At 41.9% G+C, this 17721-nt stretch overlaps 1 protein-coding gene across 6 annotated transcripts in view; it reads left to right on the top strand.

The window, feature by feature from the left end:
* Positions 1-721: 721 nt before the first annotated feature.
* The window catches only part of DIP2A (disco interacting protein 2 homolog A), a 130607-nt gene continuing 113607 nt past the window's right edge, over positions 722-17721 (top strand). For all 6 annotated transcript variants that reach the window (XR_012588528.1, XR_012588527.1, XM_074596225.1 and 3 more), the window contains exon 1: positions 722-989. Coding sequence is in view for 4 of the 6 variants with exons in the window: in XM_074596225.1 (XP_074452326.1) it covers positions 893-989 (97 nt within the window). In the remaining 2 variants the exon portion in view is untranslated. The remainder of the gene's footprint in view (positions 990-17721) is intronic.

Below are 17721 nucleotides of genomic sequence, written 5' to 3'. Positions count from 1 at the left end.
AACCAGGAAAAGCCACTGCATCAATACAGGGTCCAAACCAAACATTTCCTGCTGGTTTCTAGCGCCCTTCAAAGGTGGTTTGGTTTGGCTTTTTTCTTTTTTTTTTTTACTTTATGCAGGCCCAAGCACCACTTTACATCCAGTCCCTTGCATTTCTAGGTACTCACAGTGTAATTCTGCTCCTTGAAAATCTCCATGCCCCTTCCTGGGAAACGCTGTGAGGAGGATGGGCCCTGGGGCCCATCATGTTTCCTATTTCCTGCTGAGAAGCAGCAGCAGGGAGGGAAAGGAGAGAAAGTAGAGTTTTGGTATTTTCAGAAGGGGACACAGCACCAGCAGGTAGGGAAGGGAAGGGGAAGGACAGCAGCTGGATGAGGGAGAGGGCACGTTGTGATGAGGCCTTCCCAAAGCAGTGGGACACACCGGGGTACCGGGGCCTTCCGCATGCCGAGGGCTCTCTGCCCTCGCTACCAGAGGGCGCACGCTCCTAGGGGAGCCCTTGTCGAGGGCCTGGGGCTAACTGCGGAGGCACACCAGCCCCACCGCGCTCCGCCTCCTCCCGACCGGGCCTGGCTGGTGGGTCGGGACGCTCCCCTCAGCGCGGAGCGGCGCCTCGCGCGCATGAAGCCGCTGGCAGCCGCTTCCTGCCGCCAGGGGGCTCGTGCGCGCCCCTCCTCGGGGCGGCTCGCGCGAGGCGGCCTGGGAGCGCCCCGCCCCGCCCGGGGCACACGTCTCTGGCTGCGGCAGCGGCTGCGCGGGGCGGTAGGGCCGGTGCGGCGCCTCCTCCCCGCCTCGTCCCGGGACGGCCGCCGCCTTCCGCTCGTCCCCGGCCCCACCTGCGGCAGCGCTGGGCGGCGGCTCTGGCGGGGCCCGTTCGCTCCTCGCCCGCACCATGGCGGCGGAGCGCGGAGGCTGCTCCCTGGAGGCGGTGCTGCTGCCGCCCGAGGTGCGCGAGAGCCTGGCGGAGCTGGAGCTGGAGCTGTCGGAGGGTGAGGGCGGCTGGGGCCAGGGGGCCGGGGGCGGGGAGACCGCGGCCCGGCCGGCGCCGCGGCAGGAGGCTTGCGGGTCGCTTCCGTTGTCCGCCCGGGGCAAGGCGGGGGCCTAGTCCTGCTGAGGGGCCTGGGGGGCAGGGGGAGCCTCCAGCCCCGCCTCCCCCCCCGAGGCTCTGGCGCAGCGGCGAGGCCCGCGGCTCCTCTTCCGCCGTCGTCCCTCGGAGGGAAGCCGGGCTGGGGGTCAGAGGCGTTTAGCAGGGAGCTGATCCCGGAGCTGCGAAGTCCTGCGCCTTCTCCCTGGGACCCCTGTCGCAGGCAGCGGTGCGGTTCACCCGGCGGCTGATGAAGCGCCGCGGGGGGAGGCGGTTCCAGCTGCCCCGCGTCCTCGGCCCCCGGTGCCTGGGTGGAAGCGGTGGTAGAGGCCCCTTTAGAGGCATTTTGAGACGGGCCATGAAATGTTTTTTTGCTCAATCTGAGGTGGCACCTAAATGGTCAGTTAGCGTGCAGCCGGATACTCTGAAAATATCTTTTTTCTTTTTTAATATCGATTCCTAATTACAGCTTTAATCTTAAACCTTTCGCCGTGGATCTCTCCAGAATTCCCAACGTTTTTATGCTTTCCTGTATATCAAGTTTCCGGAGAGGAGTATGGTGACATTCCCTCTGCTTCTCTAGTTAAGGAGCCCTTGTTCAGAGGCAGCGAAGATGCGGTGCCAGGCTAAGGTTCACTTTGACAATGTATTTAAGCCCATCTATTGGTTTGCAGCCCCAAAAGGTACGGTTCCTTTCCTTCCGCCTCCAGGCTTGTGTTTGGTGATAACAGTGTGTTTGTGGTCCCTGTAGGAATTATACTTGTTTTTGTGGTAGGATTGGGTTGGTTTGGTGGTTTTTTTTGCATATTGGTTCCCTGGCATAGCCCACCCTGCAGACAGCCAGGTGTAGTAGACACTTGGTGTGGGAGAGCATGCGACAGGCGGAGGAGACTGAGGCAGCATTTTTCTGGGAGTCATTGCATGTTCCCTAGCTATGTCGTCAAGCTGCAGCTTGGAACAGAAGGGCTAAAAAGCTGTTAGTGCCATGATCCTGGGATAGGAGCATTCAACCTACTTATCAGATGTTGCAGTTTTCAGATCAATGTGTTCAGGTGGGCAAAACTCGGGTTATTTCATCTTTATATGCCGGCTGACATATATTGTGGTTTAGGAAATGATTCACAGATCAGCTGTCCTCACCTCCAGTGTGGAACCTTTACTGCAGAGGCAGGGAAAAAGTATAGGATTACTAACTTTGTTGTCCAAGATTAACCTGTCACTGCATGTCTGCTAGAGCAATAGGAAGCAGTACCTGACACATACTGTTGGTTGTACAAGAGGAGTTTCTGTGACTTGTGAGCTGTGGTAGTGTGCAGCTGGTACCCGCATGCTCTCACACTGCGGCCACACTTGGTACAGCGGCATTTGCACATCTGCCTGCTGGTAGTTGCAGATCAGCCAGGGTATCCTGGGGTTGGCTTCTCTTTTGTGTAGGTCCTGACTTTGTGTTTGTTTAACTACTGGAATTTTTTTTTATATTATGGGTCTGCAGTATGTTAAATCTGTGAAACGCCTGAAGTGATAGCAAACTTAGTGCAGTGCGTCTAATGTTGAAATTTGTATTGCTGGATTAAGTCATTGGATAAAGTGATAATGTTAGCTCAAACTTCTTGACCACTCTGAAGACTTAGTTTACGGTCTTATATGTGATTCCTTTTCTGCCTTGCCTGAATGACTTGAAAGCATTTGCAGGCAATTCTTCAACATCTGGTAATATGTTATGTGCTTGTGTTCTGCAGTCGCTTCATATTTGTATATGCTGCTTTTAGTGGACCCCTCTGTCGTTAATATTCAGAACTTGCTCACTCAGAGAGGAAGGAATAGTGATCTAGGATTAGATATTTGCATTTTAGTCTTATGTAAAGTGGGAGTAAATTGATACCTGTTGAAATTGCCTCTTTTTATTTGAGCAGATGCTGACAACGGCTTCCTCAGGTTTTCAGTGCCTTTTTACTGGACGTACAGTGCTCTTCTGCACTTTGGTGTATGGATGTTGTAGCTGACCTCTGCCTTAACGAAGGCATGTGTGTGCAAAGAGGCAGACCGTGGGGAGATTTTATGGGGCATTTCTTAATGCTGAATACACTGTAAATTAGAGAAATTCACACTTGGAAGGATGCTATCATAATCTGAGAGGAAGTGTGAAGGGAGGAAAAGAGAAGAAGAAACTTGAAAGCAAGTTCCTTTCTACTTTGTATGTGTACTTTGTTAAATGAAATGTCATGTATGCTATGCTGGGGCAGGAGTAACATATGTTCTCTTTGATTACATTTTTTTCACCTATAAATAAATCAGGAAGGTGATTAAAAACTTCCTTTGGTTTTGCCCCAGGTTGTCATAGTGTAAGTTGGGAAAAATGTTGCATTTAGATGTAGGGAAAAGTGAAGACAGTCAGAGTACATTGCTACTTTCCAAAGACAACTCAAAATCCCAAATAAAGTGTTCGGCTTAGAAGAGTTTTGGATGGGGAGGGAACTCCAACTCTTGCTATAAATCTGGTCGTGTGCACTGTTATGGATCCTTCCATTTTTACAAAATCCTAATCTCTTGACAATTGTTTGTATTCTTCATGTACTAGGAAAAAGAATAGTTGGGGGTAAAAAGAAACCCTAGAACAATGCTGCTGTGCTATATCAACACTGTAATTTAACTATTGTTATAACTTGTTATAGCAACACTGTAATTTCTTTCTTGCTGGAAAAAATTAACGAATCTTTTAGTGAAAACTAAGAGATCTGACACAACCATTTGGGGAGATAAGGACAATTTCGAGACAGTGATTGTCAGCTAGGCTGAATTGTAGCTCATTGATCTGTAGACTAAGCTTTCTTACCTTAATACCTTAAGATGCTGCAACTTTCTGATGTAGTGCAAAGACACGGAGTTCCCTGATCAGTCTGACAGGCTCTTCTGTGAGAGCATGAAAATGATGCTGTGAAAGTCCAATACTTTAGTTTTTATTAGCACTATAAAATGTCTTTTTTCTTCTGTTCTCTGAAGGAGAACTAAGGTTATAAACCCCCTTTCAAAAAAAAAAAAAAAATCCAGTCCACAGTGGAGATTTTGTAGGAGAAACTTCAGTGTGCTTTTTTTTAAAGCCTGTACCTGTTTTATGATGGTGTATCATATATAATTCCATGTATTTTTATGTATCTAAATACACTTGTACACCGCTTTTCATTAAGGTGTGACAATTTTGAAGACCAGGTCTCCTTTAGATACAAATATTGCTTGTATAATTTGTGCATTCAAGAAAACCACATTTTATTTGAAAGCCGTGCCTTGAGACAACTTTTGACTGTTCTCTTGTGCAAAAGGCTTCTAGTTTTTATCCTTTTCAGAGCTTTCACAGTTTTTCTGCTACAGTTTTTTTCCATGGCACATAACTATAATTTGCTGGCTTATGCAACAAGATGCATGTTTTGGGTAAGAGAGAAAAGCGTGAGAGGTCATGAAACCCTTCCTCTGGTAGAAATAAATCTTTATGTTTAAAGACCTCTTTCTGAAGAGCACTTCCAGCATTTGAGCGGCTTCACTTGTACTCTCCTAAGCCTAGGGGATGTAGGATTGAGTCATTTTTTTTGCTTCTTCAAGGTCATCTCTGCAGGAAGATGCCTCACCTGTTACTTTCTAATCCAAAGACAACATATGGAGGAGTAGAAGTAGTCAAAGATGAAACCATATTATATGTCTGTGTAGCAGTGAGGACCATCTCACTGGTGTTAGTTTGTGTGGCTTTGTCTTCTGGAGTTGTTCATGATGGTTGTCCCATCAGCTAGCAGTTTGGGGTCTTTTGAGAACATATAGCTACGCTTGTTTCTTCTCTTGCAATTTTTTTGTGCTTGTTGCTATGTAGTTCTGGTGAGACTGGGCTGTTTGGATGCATAACCTATGATTTGCATTCAGTGAATGTTACATAAAAGCTGCGTAAAGAAAAATATGGAATTACAGACTTTCAGGTTGCTGTTTAACCACTGTGTGAATGTTACAATGCCTTTTTTTTTTTTGTCTGAATGTCTTATCAGCTTTAAGTGTTAAATATATGGATTTGTTTTTTCTTCTGTTTCCTAGGAATTTGTAGGTTAGCTTTATTTTGGAACTGAACTTAAACTCTTAACAGAGATTATCTATTGTAAAGAGGCCGAAGATTTTATCTTTTTTTCTAGTTCAAATTTATTCTGTTACCTCACTGATTGCCAGATGGGAAATGCTCTTCTTGATGGCTTCTATCAAACAGGCTACAGAATTAGTCCTGAGATAGAAATGTATTGTTATGTAGTTTACCATCTTAATTATAACTTGATTTTGCTGTTACTTGGGATGTTGTGTTTTCCATCTCTTAACACACTGCTCCAAAGTTTCTTCTGAGCTGGTTAAGTTTTATTGGAAAGCATGGCGGTTTAGATGGAGTGTTCCATGTGCAGGCTTCTCTGGTTCCCAGTTAGATGTTTGTGTTTGCCTGGACAGAAAGCTCACTCTCACGTAATTTTTATCCCGTTTATTTAATTCCCATTTAAGAAAAGAAGAATTGGCATGTGTGACAAAGAAGCTTTGTCTGTTTATTTTTGGGTTTGTTTTTTTTTTGGGGGTGGGGGGGAGGTACTGCAAGTAGTGTAATGCATACAGCTGAGTGGAGGAAGGTGTCGGCTAAGAAGGGTTTCCTGGAAAAATTAAAGGTATTTAGTGTCTGAAGTTATTGGCTACTGCAAATAGTCCAGAAGTACTCCAGGAAATACTTTTTGTAATAACTGCTAGCCAGTATTAGCCTATAGTAACAGTCTGGTTGTGTTTTTAAAAATAAATTGATAATAGAATACTTGTTTTGTACAGAACACCTTTATTATAAAAACTAAAGGTAGTGGTCAGAGCTGAAAAGAAGTTTAACTTAATTGCTTTTGATACAGTAGCAGTATTGATGTGGTATTAAATACTGTATGTGAAATCAGGTGAGGACGAGAGAGACACATAGCTACTTTAACCCATTATCCTTATGGTAAAGCATGATATTGGTGTGTTAAGTTTTTTCTGATCTTAAAGTGGTAGGAAGTTATGGAAGTCTTCAAAAAGTATGTCTGCAAATTGCAGTTGTTTACCACTTCTGCGATCATTTCAATACTTGGATATAAATATAATCTGAGGCTGTCAGTGAGAGGAACTGTTGAAACAGGGGAGATAGATGCTTGGTGAGTGGATGGTAGTCTGTGAAACTTGACCTGCAGCATCTTTGTTGCTTAATTTTGGGGCCTCTCCAACAGAAACTGTTAATTGTGTGATAGTACATGGGGCTTGCCAAATGCCCATGGGGACTGAGTAAGTCTACAAAGCTTGTTCTCACGTTACAGCCAGCACAGGTCTCGGGAAAGTGGCTGACTGACATCCTTCGGGCTAGTTTGTATCCTTAGGTCTGGTTTGTGACTGAAGTAGTCACGCAATGTTTGAAGGGAAGCAAGTTTCTCGTTATTTATTTGTTATAAAACAGTCTTGTGGCAATGAGTGGTTGCCGTTGCATGCTTTATGGTTACCATACACAAGGGATCCTTTAATTCTGGTCGTGTCAGGTATCTGAAGAAGGACTTTGAGGGCTCATTGTTCGTGACTATCAGTTGATGGAACAAGGCTAGCTCTTTCTGCCAGCCCTGTCAGGAAGTCAGGTATTCTTGTCATTATGAGTACTTGCTGCTTTAATGCTATATTGTATATAGGCCAACAGCTGGTAGCCAACTCAAATGTGCCTTATATGGGTACAAGCATATTTGAATCCTTTTATCAAAATGTGCCTGTAGTTACACTGGTTTTGCGTTGACAGATTTTGATTGCAAAACCACGGAATGATATAGCTAACATTACCTTCCTGAAATATTCAGAGAATCTAGTTAGAATGGCTTGACCTTGTGATAGTCCGGTGTTTCATTGGTGGGTCTCTAAGCAAATTCTCAACTCGTGTCATTTTAGGTTTATGGTCTTTAATGCATGTATTATGGGATTATTATTAGGAAGATACTCAGTTATTTAAGGAGGAGGGGGGGGCCTTTCGTAGCCTGTCACAGGTGGAGGATTTAATTTGCTGCTATTTAAAATAAACACAGTGAATGTGTATATGGAATTCTAGTTACGGCCATCTTCAAGGATGTCTTCTAGGAGATTAAAGCTGATGCCTCCTTCATGGTGATAGGCCTTTGCTCCAGAACCTTCTTTGTGTTTATGTCCTAGCAGATTTCTTGCCTGCTGTGAAAAGCTGGTGAAGCTCTGGGGCTTCACAGGCAAAAGGTGTTACTGCTGGATGGAGCAGCTGTCCGAGCATTTCTGTTTCACTGTTGGCATCAGGGGATGCAAAGTCATCTGCAGCCATTGACAGGCTGGCTGTGAAGTGGTTGTCCTTGTTCTGTCTTGTCCCATTGCTTTGACAGCTCGGCTAGTCCAGGTCATTAAAGAACGGGGGCCATATGACTTTAGCTTTCTGAAGCTGTGTTCTGGTTGTGACTAAATTTTACAACAGTAGCCGCTGAAAGCTCGATTGGTTTTAAAGCTCCCTTTTTTTCCAAGTAAAACTTTCTGATTATGATAGAAAACGCACATTAACTTGTCTAATAAGGTGGTGATTGGAATAAAGATTTATTATTTTTTTTTCTTACTGGTTATGACAGCGTTAGTGGTACCATTGCTATTAACTTGTAAAATGGAAATATCATCCTTACTTGGTATGGTCAAGGATGTCATTTTCTTTACGAAAGTGGGTCAGAATCTTCTTACTCTACTTTGGGGTAGGACTGAAGTTCATTTGAAGGCTACATGTCTGTTGAGATAAAGACAGTCCAGTTAGGTGGCTGGTAGGTAGATACGTGGTATGTGGGATGCTTCCATCCATTGTGCTCCTTTTGGCCCCAGCACACTTTCAAAGCTGTTCAAGCACTGAATCTTGCCCTAGCTGTGAACTGGTTTGCTGGTAGACCATGAAAAGAAAGGAGACGTGGAGGAGAGAGGCATTGCTACTGGGCTAAGTAGGTGTACTTGAGTTGAGCCAGGCTACTGACACTCAGGTGACAGCAGCTGTTTTCCTATACATTTTTGTGTGCATTCTGTGCATCAGCCACGTGATATTGTAAAGGTTGTACTGGTTGGGTCTGTTGCTGACAGTGGCTGTTGAGGTTAAGCTGTCCTATCTAGAATGTGTGTGAGGTATTTTTCTAAGCTGAGTTAGATGTCATAATTGGGGCCATTCCCAGTGTTTCAGAGTTAATCCTTCACATTAGTATAATTGTAACGGTAACAACTGAGACTCTCATAACTTGGATTACTACAATGAAAAACAATTTTACACATTTTTACTATTGCCTTTTTTTTTGTTTTACACTTGCACCACTATAATTTTTTTTCAAATGAAAAGCCTGTTCCTCAAAAAGGAGGAAGACTGTCACTTCTCATTCACGTGTGGAAATGCAGTATAGTTGAGTTTATTACCCAAATCTTGCTATGTCCTCTGTAGAATTAGTTAATAACCTAGGGATTTAAGAGAGATGTCAGTTAATATAGATGGTGTGAAGAGTTCAAAGTCCCATGCACCCTTCTACATTGTGAGAGGAAAAACAAATTCACCCATTTTCTTTTTCTTACTCTGTCTGATGTGCTGGATGATTAGAGTAGAACTTATTTTTTCTTCTCCCCTCTATTTTGGAAAGTAATGAGAAGCTGTTTTAGGGGCTCCTTTTCGGGTTGGCCTTAAAGATTAACGGCGACCATGCTGGAAAGTTCAGTTGTGGTAGTGGAATAATATGATTGACTATGGTTTTAATCTGTAATGCACCTTCCTTTTCACTCTGATTCCTAGCGTTTTTCTGCCTTTTTTTTGCCTACCTTCTGGAAAATGGGAGGATGAGCAAGGTGTCTTATTTTAGCTGAGAGCATCCTTACACCTTTTATCTTTAGCTGCTTCTGATGACAGCAGTCCTGTGAGTAGTGAGAAATGGCAGAAGACATAAGGACCTGAAGTCTTATTTTGACGTCTGTGGTTTCCAATTTAAGAGTGATGGGGATGCACTTAAGGGCTTCCAGAAAAAGGACTAAATCCACTGTGTTGTTAATCTTTATTGCTTTGAGGAAACAGAAAATACACAACCAGGAGAACTGGATATGCTAGGTCATCAACTTCTCAATCAAAGCAGAATTTCAGACTCGACCAGTTAGGTGGCTGGGGGTTTTTTTCTTCATTTTTTTTTTTTGTCTTTTGGATTTCTGCTGTAGCTAATCAGTGTTTAAATTATTCTCTTCCCTGTGTTTGAGTAGAAGAATGTAAAATACTCTCCATCAGAAGCAATTCTGTGTTGAATGGTACACTGTAGTTGTCAGAGATTGGGGTTGAAGACTTAAGTGGCAGCTCACTATGTTTCTGGGAGATACCTTAATTCCTTGCTGGTCTGAATGGCAACAGTAACGATAACTGTAAAATGCTGGTTTTTATCTAGCTAGGACATAAGGAATGTTTGTCAGAAATTTCTTTAAGGATTTCTTTAGATGTGATCCTCAGCAACCTGCTCTCGCTGACCCTGTGGGAGCAGGGTGTTGAACTAGGTTACACTTGAGGTAGCCCTTTCCAGATTCAGCCGTTCTGTGGCAGAGGGCTGGTCTTTAAACCTTGTTATTCTTTTGTCTGTTGCTTTGGCAAGGAAGGTTAAATCCTGATGAGGAACAGGAGTATGATGGCAACCTGTACTTTAAGACGATTAGAGGAAATACATTTTCTTCAGTTGTTCTCATGCAAAAGTAATCTTCCCTTAAAAAGTAAAAGTGCACATATTTATGAAGTAAATAGACCTTTATAAAAGTTAATGTTGAACATTGTCCTGTGTTCTACCTCCCTATCATCCCCCTTAAACCTAAATCAAGCTCTGCCAGTCTTGAGAACATAGAGTGATTTTTTTTATTTTTTTTTCATTTGCTAGCTAGAATAGTTTATGTAGGAAGCTGTTGGGTTTCTTTTATTATTATTATTATTTTTTTAAAGGAATAAACTATTCTTCTGAAATGTGTTTTCATGGATGAAGGGCTATGGACATTTTTTGGACCGAAGAACAGTATGACACAAAGATTCAAGATGCCAGCTTGATGAGGTTTCACACCGCTGAGTTGCAAATGTATCACCCAGTTCTGTTACTGGAAGAAATATCTTTTTACAGTATCTATATGTTAATACAGAGGCAAAATATTCCAGTCACTCTGATTACATGACAATCATTTGGTTGTAAAGAACTTGTGTATTTACCTTGGAAGAATTATCAAAGTATTTGACAGTTTCTTGGCACAAGATTTGTAGCTCTCAAGGAAGTGTAAACTTGTTGAATTCTCCTGAGCTTTCTTGAAGTGATGATTGCAGACTCAAATTTGAAGATCTGCAGCAAGATGTAAGTGTATGGTTTTCCTGTGCTAAGGCTGAAGAAAGCAGTTCTGCAATGCAGAATTCAGGGAACATCTCTGAAATGTGTGGCTGAATCATCAAAGCCTCCAAATCATCATCGTGTCCTTCTACCCTCTACTTACTGTTTTATTCTGGGTCTGGAGCACAAGTCCTGTGAGGAGCGTCTGAGGGAGCTGGGGGTGTTCAGCCCAGAGAAAAGGAGGCTGAGGGGAGACCTTCTCGCTCTCTACAACTGCATGAAAGGAGGGTGTAGTGAGGTGGGGGTTGGTCACTTCTCCCAAGGAACAGGCCATAGGACAAGAGGAAACGGCCTCAAGTTGTGCCAGGGGAGGTTTAGACTGGGTATTAGGAAGAATGTTTACACTGACAGGGTTATTAAGCATTGGAACAGGCTGCCCAGGGAAGTGGTTGATGCACCATCCCTGGAGGCATTTAAAGGATGGGTAGACATAGTGCTTAGAGCTATAGTTTAGTGATGGTTGGACTAGATTATCTGAAAGGTCCCTTCCAACCTAGGCAATTTTTTGATTCTATGATTATTCCAACCTTTGTTCTTTCTCACTGTTGTTTTCCCAGCAATGCTCAACAGGACGCAAAGATCGGTTCTCCCCTGAAGGCTTGTTGAAAAATGCAGCATTGTTTGGCTTCCCTCTCAACAAGTGCATTTTATTAATTCCTCCTTTTTAATAACCTGCTTTCTTTCAAACCTGTTAGGATTTTTTGTTTGTTTGTTTTCCTGTGTTGAAGCATGTGTCTTGTCAGTAAGCTGGTCAACATAGTTGGGCATCATCCCTTCACTAGCAGGAACTGCTTGTTCAGTGTTCCTTCTGGATGCCAGCACGAAAGGTCTGACAAAATTCTGTCTCTTCTAGTATTTGCTATTTATGAACACTGAAAATATACTAATAGCTGATGTAATATTAGGAAGATAGATGCAGATAATCTTTTATTGTGGCTTTTTGTTTTAATTCATGATGGCTCAAATTTTTCAGTTTTTAATTTTTCCCAGTTTTCTTAGTTTTTTTCATTTTTTTTTTTTTTTCTGAAGTGCCTTTCAAAGTAAACAGCTACTTCCGAAGAAAGTTATGAGGGTAGCATGTCCTTGTTTATCCTAAAAGCAATATTCGACTCTAATGCCAAAACTGCTGATTACATTTAACAAACTGATGATGAAGTTTGAAGGGTATGCACGTGCATTTGTATATATGGGCAGTATCAGTTCAGCTAGCTCCTTCCTTCCCACTGGAAAAGAAAGTAATACTGGGATTTTGCGAATTCCCTTTCTGCTCTATTATCCTTTGTGTAGTGGTTTTCTGAACTTTCGGGGCAGCCTTCTGCTGATGCGGGAGTTCATTCTTTCCATTTCCCATCTTGCGCACAAGAGAGTCTCATTTTTCACAATGGGGATCTTGTGCTTGCCTGGCTTCTCTGCTTTCTGGCTGCTGCTGTGAAGGGAACTGTAAGGGGCTTCTGTCCATCCCTGGGCTCTGGGTAGGGTGCTGTTTCACCAGGTAGCTGAACTAAAGAAACAGCTGTTGCCCAAAAGGGGAATTCTGTACCCAGGCTTTTATCTTGAGCTACCTCTGGTGCCTGTCTGATGCTGTGGTACAGCGGTGGCAAGTTAACATGAGAGAAAGTGAATATATATATATATATTTTTTTTTTAAAAGCAATTTAATGAGTTGAATTGGTTTAGTGTTATAGCCAGATGGGCTCAGAGCTCAACTGGGTTGAGGGAGAAGGATGGAGGAGGGTGCCAGTACTTCAGCTTAGCTGCAACATGAATCCATACCCAAAATTAATTTTTTCAGCATCTCCCTGTATCTGTACTGCTGTTCCTTCAGAGCTGTTCTGGATCCAGCCTGGAATGAAACATTGTCTTTGCTGGTTACAGCAGTGTTTTATCCTTCTAGAACTTGAAATATAAAAAAATCCCATAAATCATGGTGCAAGGTCAATACATTAGCGTTCCACAGATGTGCAATTAATCAGATACAAGGAAAATAACAAGCCACTCAATATTTTATCTGATAGGGTTTGAAAAAGCTCTTTGCATATGGGGAACTGAAAACCTGTCCTGCCACAAAGAGGCTTCAGCAGAGCAGTCTAGGAACTGCAGCTTTTTTGGAGGCAAGGAAGGCTGGGGGTTTCGGTTCTGTTTTTTCCTGTTGCATAGGACAAGGCCAACGATATATACTTATGTACTATGGAGGATGGCAGTACAACTGTGAGGCTGAAAAGAGAAGTCCTGTGAATGGTATAAAGGTTATGGATGAGTAAGCTTTTGTGCAGAGCAGGTTCAGCTCGCAGATGCTGGTAAGCACGAGGCACTCTGCGAAGTCCACAGTGGGAATGTGTAACCTGGGGGAGTGGCAGGTGGAACAGCAGTGAGTTTGCCCCTTCATCAAGCCTTAGGTTCTCGGTTATCTTGCAAGTTCATGCTGACACATTACCCTCCAGCAGACCTCCCTGCCCTGGATGTGCTGGTGGGTCCATCCCATGTCTGTAACGGTGCACGTTACACATGAGCAGTGCTGTGCTGCATGCGTCTCCTGCTGGTTACTGTCCCCTGAGCTGGGGCGATCTCTGCCAACCTGGAGCTTTGTTATTATAATCCCAAGGTAACAAAGCAAAGAAGATTTCCAGCTGACTGTGTCGTGCTGTGTCCCACGATGATGGTAGGGTTTTTACCTTTGGTCTTTGATCCGACTTCTTTTCGGCAGAAACAATCTGCGTGCTGTAATAAAGTAGGAAGAAGGAAAAAGTAAGCCACTGTGTTTTGTTGTCTTCAGGATCATTTTGCTTCCTGGTATGAAGCTTGAATTCTGTAAAAGTCACACAATATGAGATCTCCACCTTACATTATAAGGAATAAGAAATGTTAAGAAGATGCAGGAATTTGTTGTTGCAAAGAAAGCACGTCAGACACATCGTGTCATTGAAGCACATCAGGAAGGAGGGTTAGGAGAAGACACTTTGGGATCACTGGGGAAAAATGTTTGTTTACAATTACATGTTGTTTAACAAAAATATTTAAGTTTCTCATTACAAATGTTTGTGTATAATTTGTATTTGGTGAGAATTACTTCAATTTGCGAATAGTATTCATTGTTTCCAGAGATAGGAGCTCAGTAAAGATTTTTTCCTTCTTTTATTTTTTCCAGAAACAGTACTTGAAGCAAGTAAGTACTTAGGTTTGGTAATCTTTTTGTATTTTTTTTTCTTAAGTTTTCATTTACTAAGTAACAATCACTAAGAAACTTAAACTATATAAACCAGCTAGTTGGAAGTTGTGGTACGTGTTTTGGAAGTCACAGTGGCTGTTCTTGGAACTGCGCATTCTTCTCTTTGCTTTGTTTCTACTGCCCTTGGGTTATACACGTGCGTAGTAAAATTCATGGCCTTGAAACTTCTTAGCAGTCAAGCTGATGAACCTAGAGTCACTCCTTAAGCAGGAGCTAGAGGTCTTTTTTTTTTTTTTTTTTTTCCTCCTTTTGTCTAGTGCAAGCGTGTTGATGCTCAATGAGCTTGCATGTCAAGAACTCTCACTCTGAAGTTTCTCCGGTTTGATTCCACATAGTCTTAGTTCACTTTTGGGCTACACTTACAATTTACCCAGAAGACACCAGTGAGGTAAAGATTAGTTTGGCTGTTGTGGGTCTGTGTGTCAGATTTTTGCTGGTTGTGAGTTTGTTGTCCTTGAGCAGTTTGGTAAACTGAGAAATAATGTATTTTGTAGTGGTCAAATTTGAAACCATAGCTGGACATGTCAGTTTGAGCAATAGTGCAGAAGTGGAGGCAGTGTTTGCCTTTGTCCCTGTGCTCCCTTTCTAGCTACACCCGCCTTGTTTGTGAGGTTTTGGGTTACTTTTCTTGAATAATGCAGTAAACCGGTCTGTTAAAAGCATTGCTTTAATAATTGACTGATGTTATTTTGTGACAGATGAAGGAATGTGTTAAGGAAATGGATATTGTTAAACAGGAAATGCTCTTCTGATTGACTTAGTGGTTAGAATAAATTATACATATATTTCTAGACTTTTAAAACTTCTGATGCCAGCATTAGCTGCATCAGCGGCTATTGCCTAAATGAGTGCAGTCATGGTTTTCTTCAAATTTGGGGTTTAGCAGATATTGACAGTGTTCTGATTTGGTTTATTTTTATTTCCATCGAACATCAGTTTATAAATTTGTCACTGCCTGAGGCTGACCATTAGCAAATGAGAATCTTCCCTTCCTAACAAAAGGTGTTTTTCAGATGTCCTTCAGAATGTTTAAATTCTGCTAATTGAAATAAAACTTTGGGTGCTGGAAATACTTGCAACAGAGCTGTCTGCAGGAGGCAGGGGCTGCTCCAGAGACCATAAAATGAAGATCTACAAAAGGTAGCAATGTGGTTAATGCCCTTTCCTTTTTCTGTGAAAATGAATTTATTTTTTTTACTTTATTGTTAGTAATAGAAGCATGTGACACAAAATACTCTAAACTAGAGAAACCTTGCAGTTTTCCAGCAGGAAGAGAAAGGGAACCAGAACCACATGGAATAATTTCTAACCTTGTCAATAATGTCCCTCTGAGACACACTTAGCTAACAGGCCACAGATCTTACCAGGTCCTGAATGATATAGGGGGAGCTTCACTTGTTCTCCTTTTCCAGCATAGGTGGCAAAAAAAAATTACTTACGGACTTGCTCTATGAATTCTTACTTGGAAAATGGAATAATCAACCACAATCTGACAGCGTTGTAGCAGAAGCATCAGAACAATTCCCAGCTCCTGAGAGTTTCTGTCCATCTTAAACTGTTAACTTCTGTTCATAGGGGTCCCTCATATTTTGTCTTTGCTTGTAGCTATGACTCGATATTCTAATCTTACACTACTGTTAATACTTTAAATAAAAATTTTAAATAAAAATTTTAAGTAAAGGCTGTGTGTAAATCCTGACTTACATTACTTTTACCCCAGCAAGTCGTATGGGTCTTTGAGATAAGTATGTGTTGCAAAGTCATGGTAGGATAGTTGTGATGATGAAGGTAGCTTACAGGCTGGTTTGAGACAACAGAGAAAGAAGAGCAGAAAGCCTAGTGAAAACCAGTAAATCGTAGATAGTAGTAAGAAATAAATGAAGTTTTGTACTTTTTAAATGGAAGCTATATAAATAAGATCTGACAAATTCAGTGGCTGAGTAGGTGCTTATACAATTGCTATGCTGCCGATCCTTCTTCCCTGGCAGGACCATTTTTTTCAGGGAAGCATCCAGAGGAGAAAAAATAATTTACAGATAATTTTAAATACGCAAAACTTGTGCATAGCTAATATCTGACAACTTGTTCCTGTGATCACTCTGTCTTCTGTGCCCTACTGCACTTCATTGCATCTTCCACTTGGGAAGTTCTTGCATCAGGGTTGCTTTTGGTATTTATTTGGGTTGTTTCCTTTTGTGGTTAGGCCATTTTGGTCACTGCTGCGCTACAAACAGGTAGATTTTTGTTGACACTGGAAAGAGCCTGTTCTTGGTTTTATCCAGCTCTGTCCAAAGTCGTCAGCACTAATGATAACCCATGAGTTGTTTTGGTGGCTTTACCTTTCTTTAGTGGTTATTTTGTAAGTAGCGATGTGAACCAGTACGTACTTTATACTTAACTTTGAGCTGTACTCTGTAGTGCTTCAATCGTGTTTGCTGTGTCGGTGAAGTTTGAGAAGCCCAATAAACTGAATCCTGGGCATTCATGCATATGTTTAATGCTATTTTATGTTAAATGCATGTGGATATTTTTATAATAATAAAGATCAAAGATTGTAAATAAGGTAGGTTGTATCTCTTCTAGTATGATTTAATGCATGAAACTCCATAGCCATTTGTCTGTCATGTTTGCAATATGGTTATGTGCTACAGTGAAAAGTGCGATAGCAGGATAAGTCCTTCTGGATAAGGGGGGGAATTAACAGCAGTCTTGTAACTTCTGACAGACACTTTCCTTAAGAGACACACCTGACCGGTATTCTGTGAGCCATTTGTTCTTTCCTTGCTGTCCCCCAATGTTTTTTTCATTACTGGCTATTTTTCACTGAACCCATAACTAGTGATTGTGGTGAAATAAAAGTGACAGTGGCTAAATCATAACAAGACGTAGCCTTGCTGTGTTAAAACAAGCAATGTTTTGACAATGCAAAATAAAGAGAGATTATGAATCGGTATGAGATAATTCCCTGTGGTGGCTGAAGGGTATTGTTGGGTAGGTTGTTGACTCATGCAGTACTGATGTTATCAAAATTGTGTTCATCACATGACAGAAGCTTTCAATGCCCTTTTATAAGGGAAATTCTGAACTTCAAAACTTGAGAACTTATTTTGCAGTCATTGTCACTGGATATCATATTTGTTAGAATGACTGCAGTAAAATTGTTAACTGATGCTGATCATTGCCTAGTTTTGTGCTAGGAGGACAATATAACTGTTCACTGGAAAATAATGTTATTGTGCATAATTGGTAGAAATATCTTCAGCAAAATGTGGTTCAGGTTATTTTAAATAGAGATATTTCTGTAAGGACAACACTTCTACATTGTGACTGGGGGTGTGGAAACCCCCAAAACTGATCATGTTGACATCTACCTTCAGATGATAAACTTGAATCTGAATTACCAACATTATAGGAATTGGTGTTTCTCCTTTGACTCATCTTCATGTTTTGGACCTGCTTTTCTATATAAGTGATTTATTTGATACCAAGTGAGTCCAAGTATTTTTAAATTGTTTATTGAACTCCTAGTTTGTGCAGTCTACACTTAACTGGCATGAGCATTTAAAAAAATATTTCTGTTGGTATGAGAAAATGTTTGAAGAGATTGAAGTGGTTTTTTTAAGACAACCGGGAGACACTATTATTCCAGTTATTTCTTGACTTGAACGGTAGAATAGAATTACAGAATGCTTTGGGTTGGAAGGGACCCTGAAAGGTCATCTAGTCCAACCCCCCTGCAATGAAAAGGGACATATTCAACTAGATCAGGTTGCTCAGAGCCCCATCCAGCCTACCTTGAATGTTTCGCGGCATCTACTACCCCTCTGGGCAACCTGTTACAGTGTTTCATCACCTTCATTGTAAACTTTTTTTTTTCCTTCTATCTAGTCTAAATCTACCCTCTTTAATTTAAATCCATTACCCCATGTCCTGTCACAACAGACCCTACTAAAAAGTTTGTCCCCATCTTTCTTATAAGCCCC

The sequence above is a fragment of the Larus michahellis genome, chromosome 7 (genome assembly GCF_964199755.1).
Source record: "Larus michahellis chromosome 7, bLarMic1.1, whole genome shotgun sequence".
Lineage (NCBI taxonomy): Eukaryota > Metazoa > Chordata > Aves > Charadriiformes > Laridae > Larus > Larus michahellis.
The sequence above is the reverse complement of the archived record's forward strand: the minus strand, read 5'-3'. Positions and strand labels throughout refer to the sequence as shown.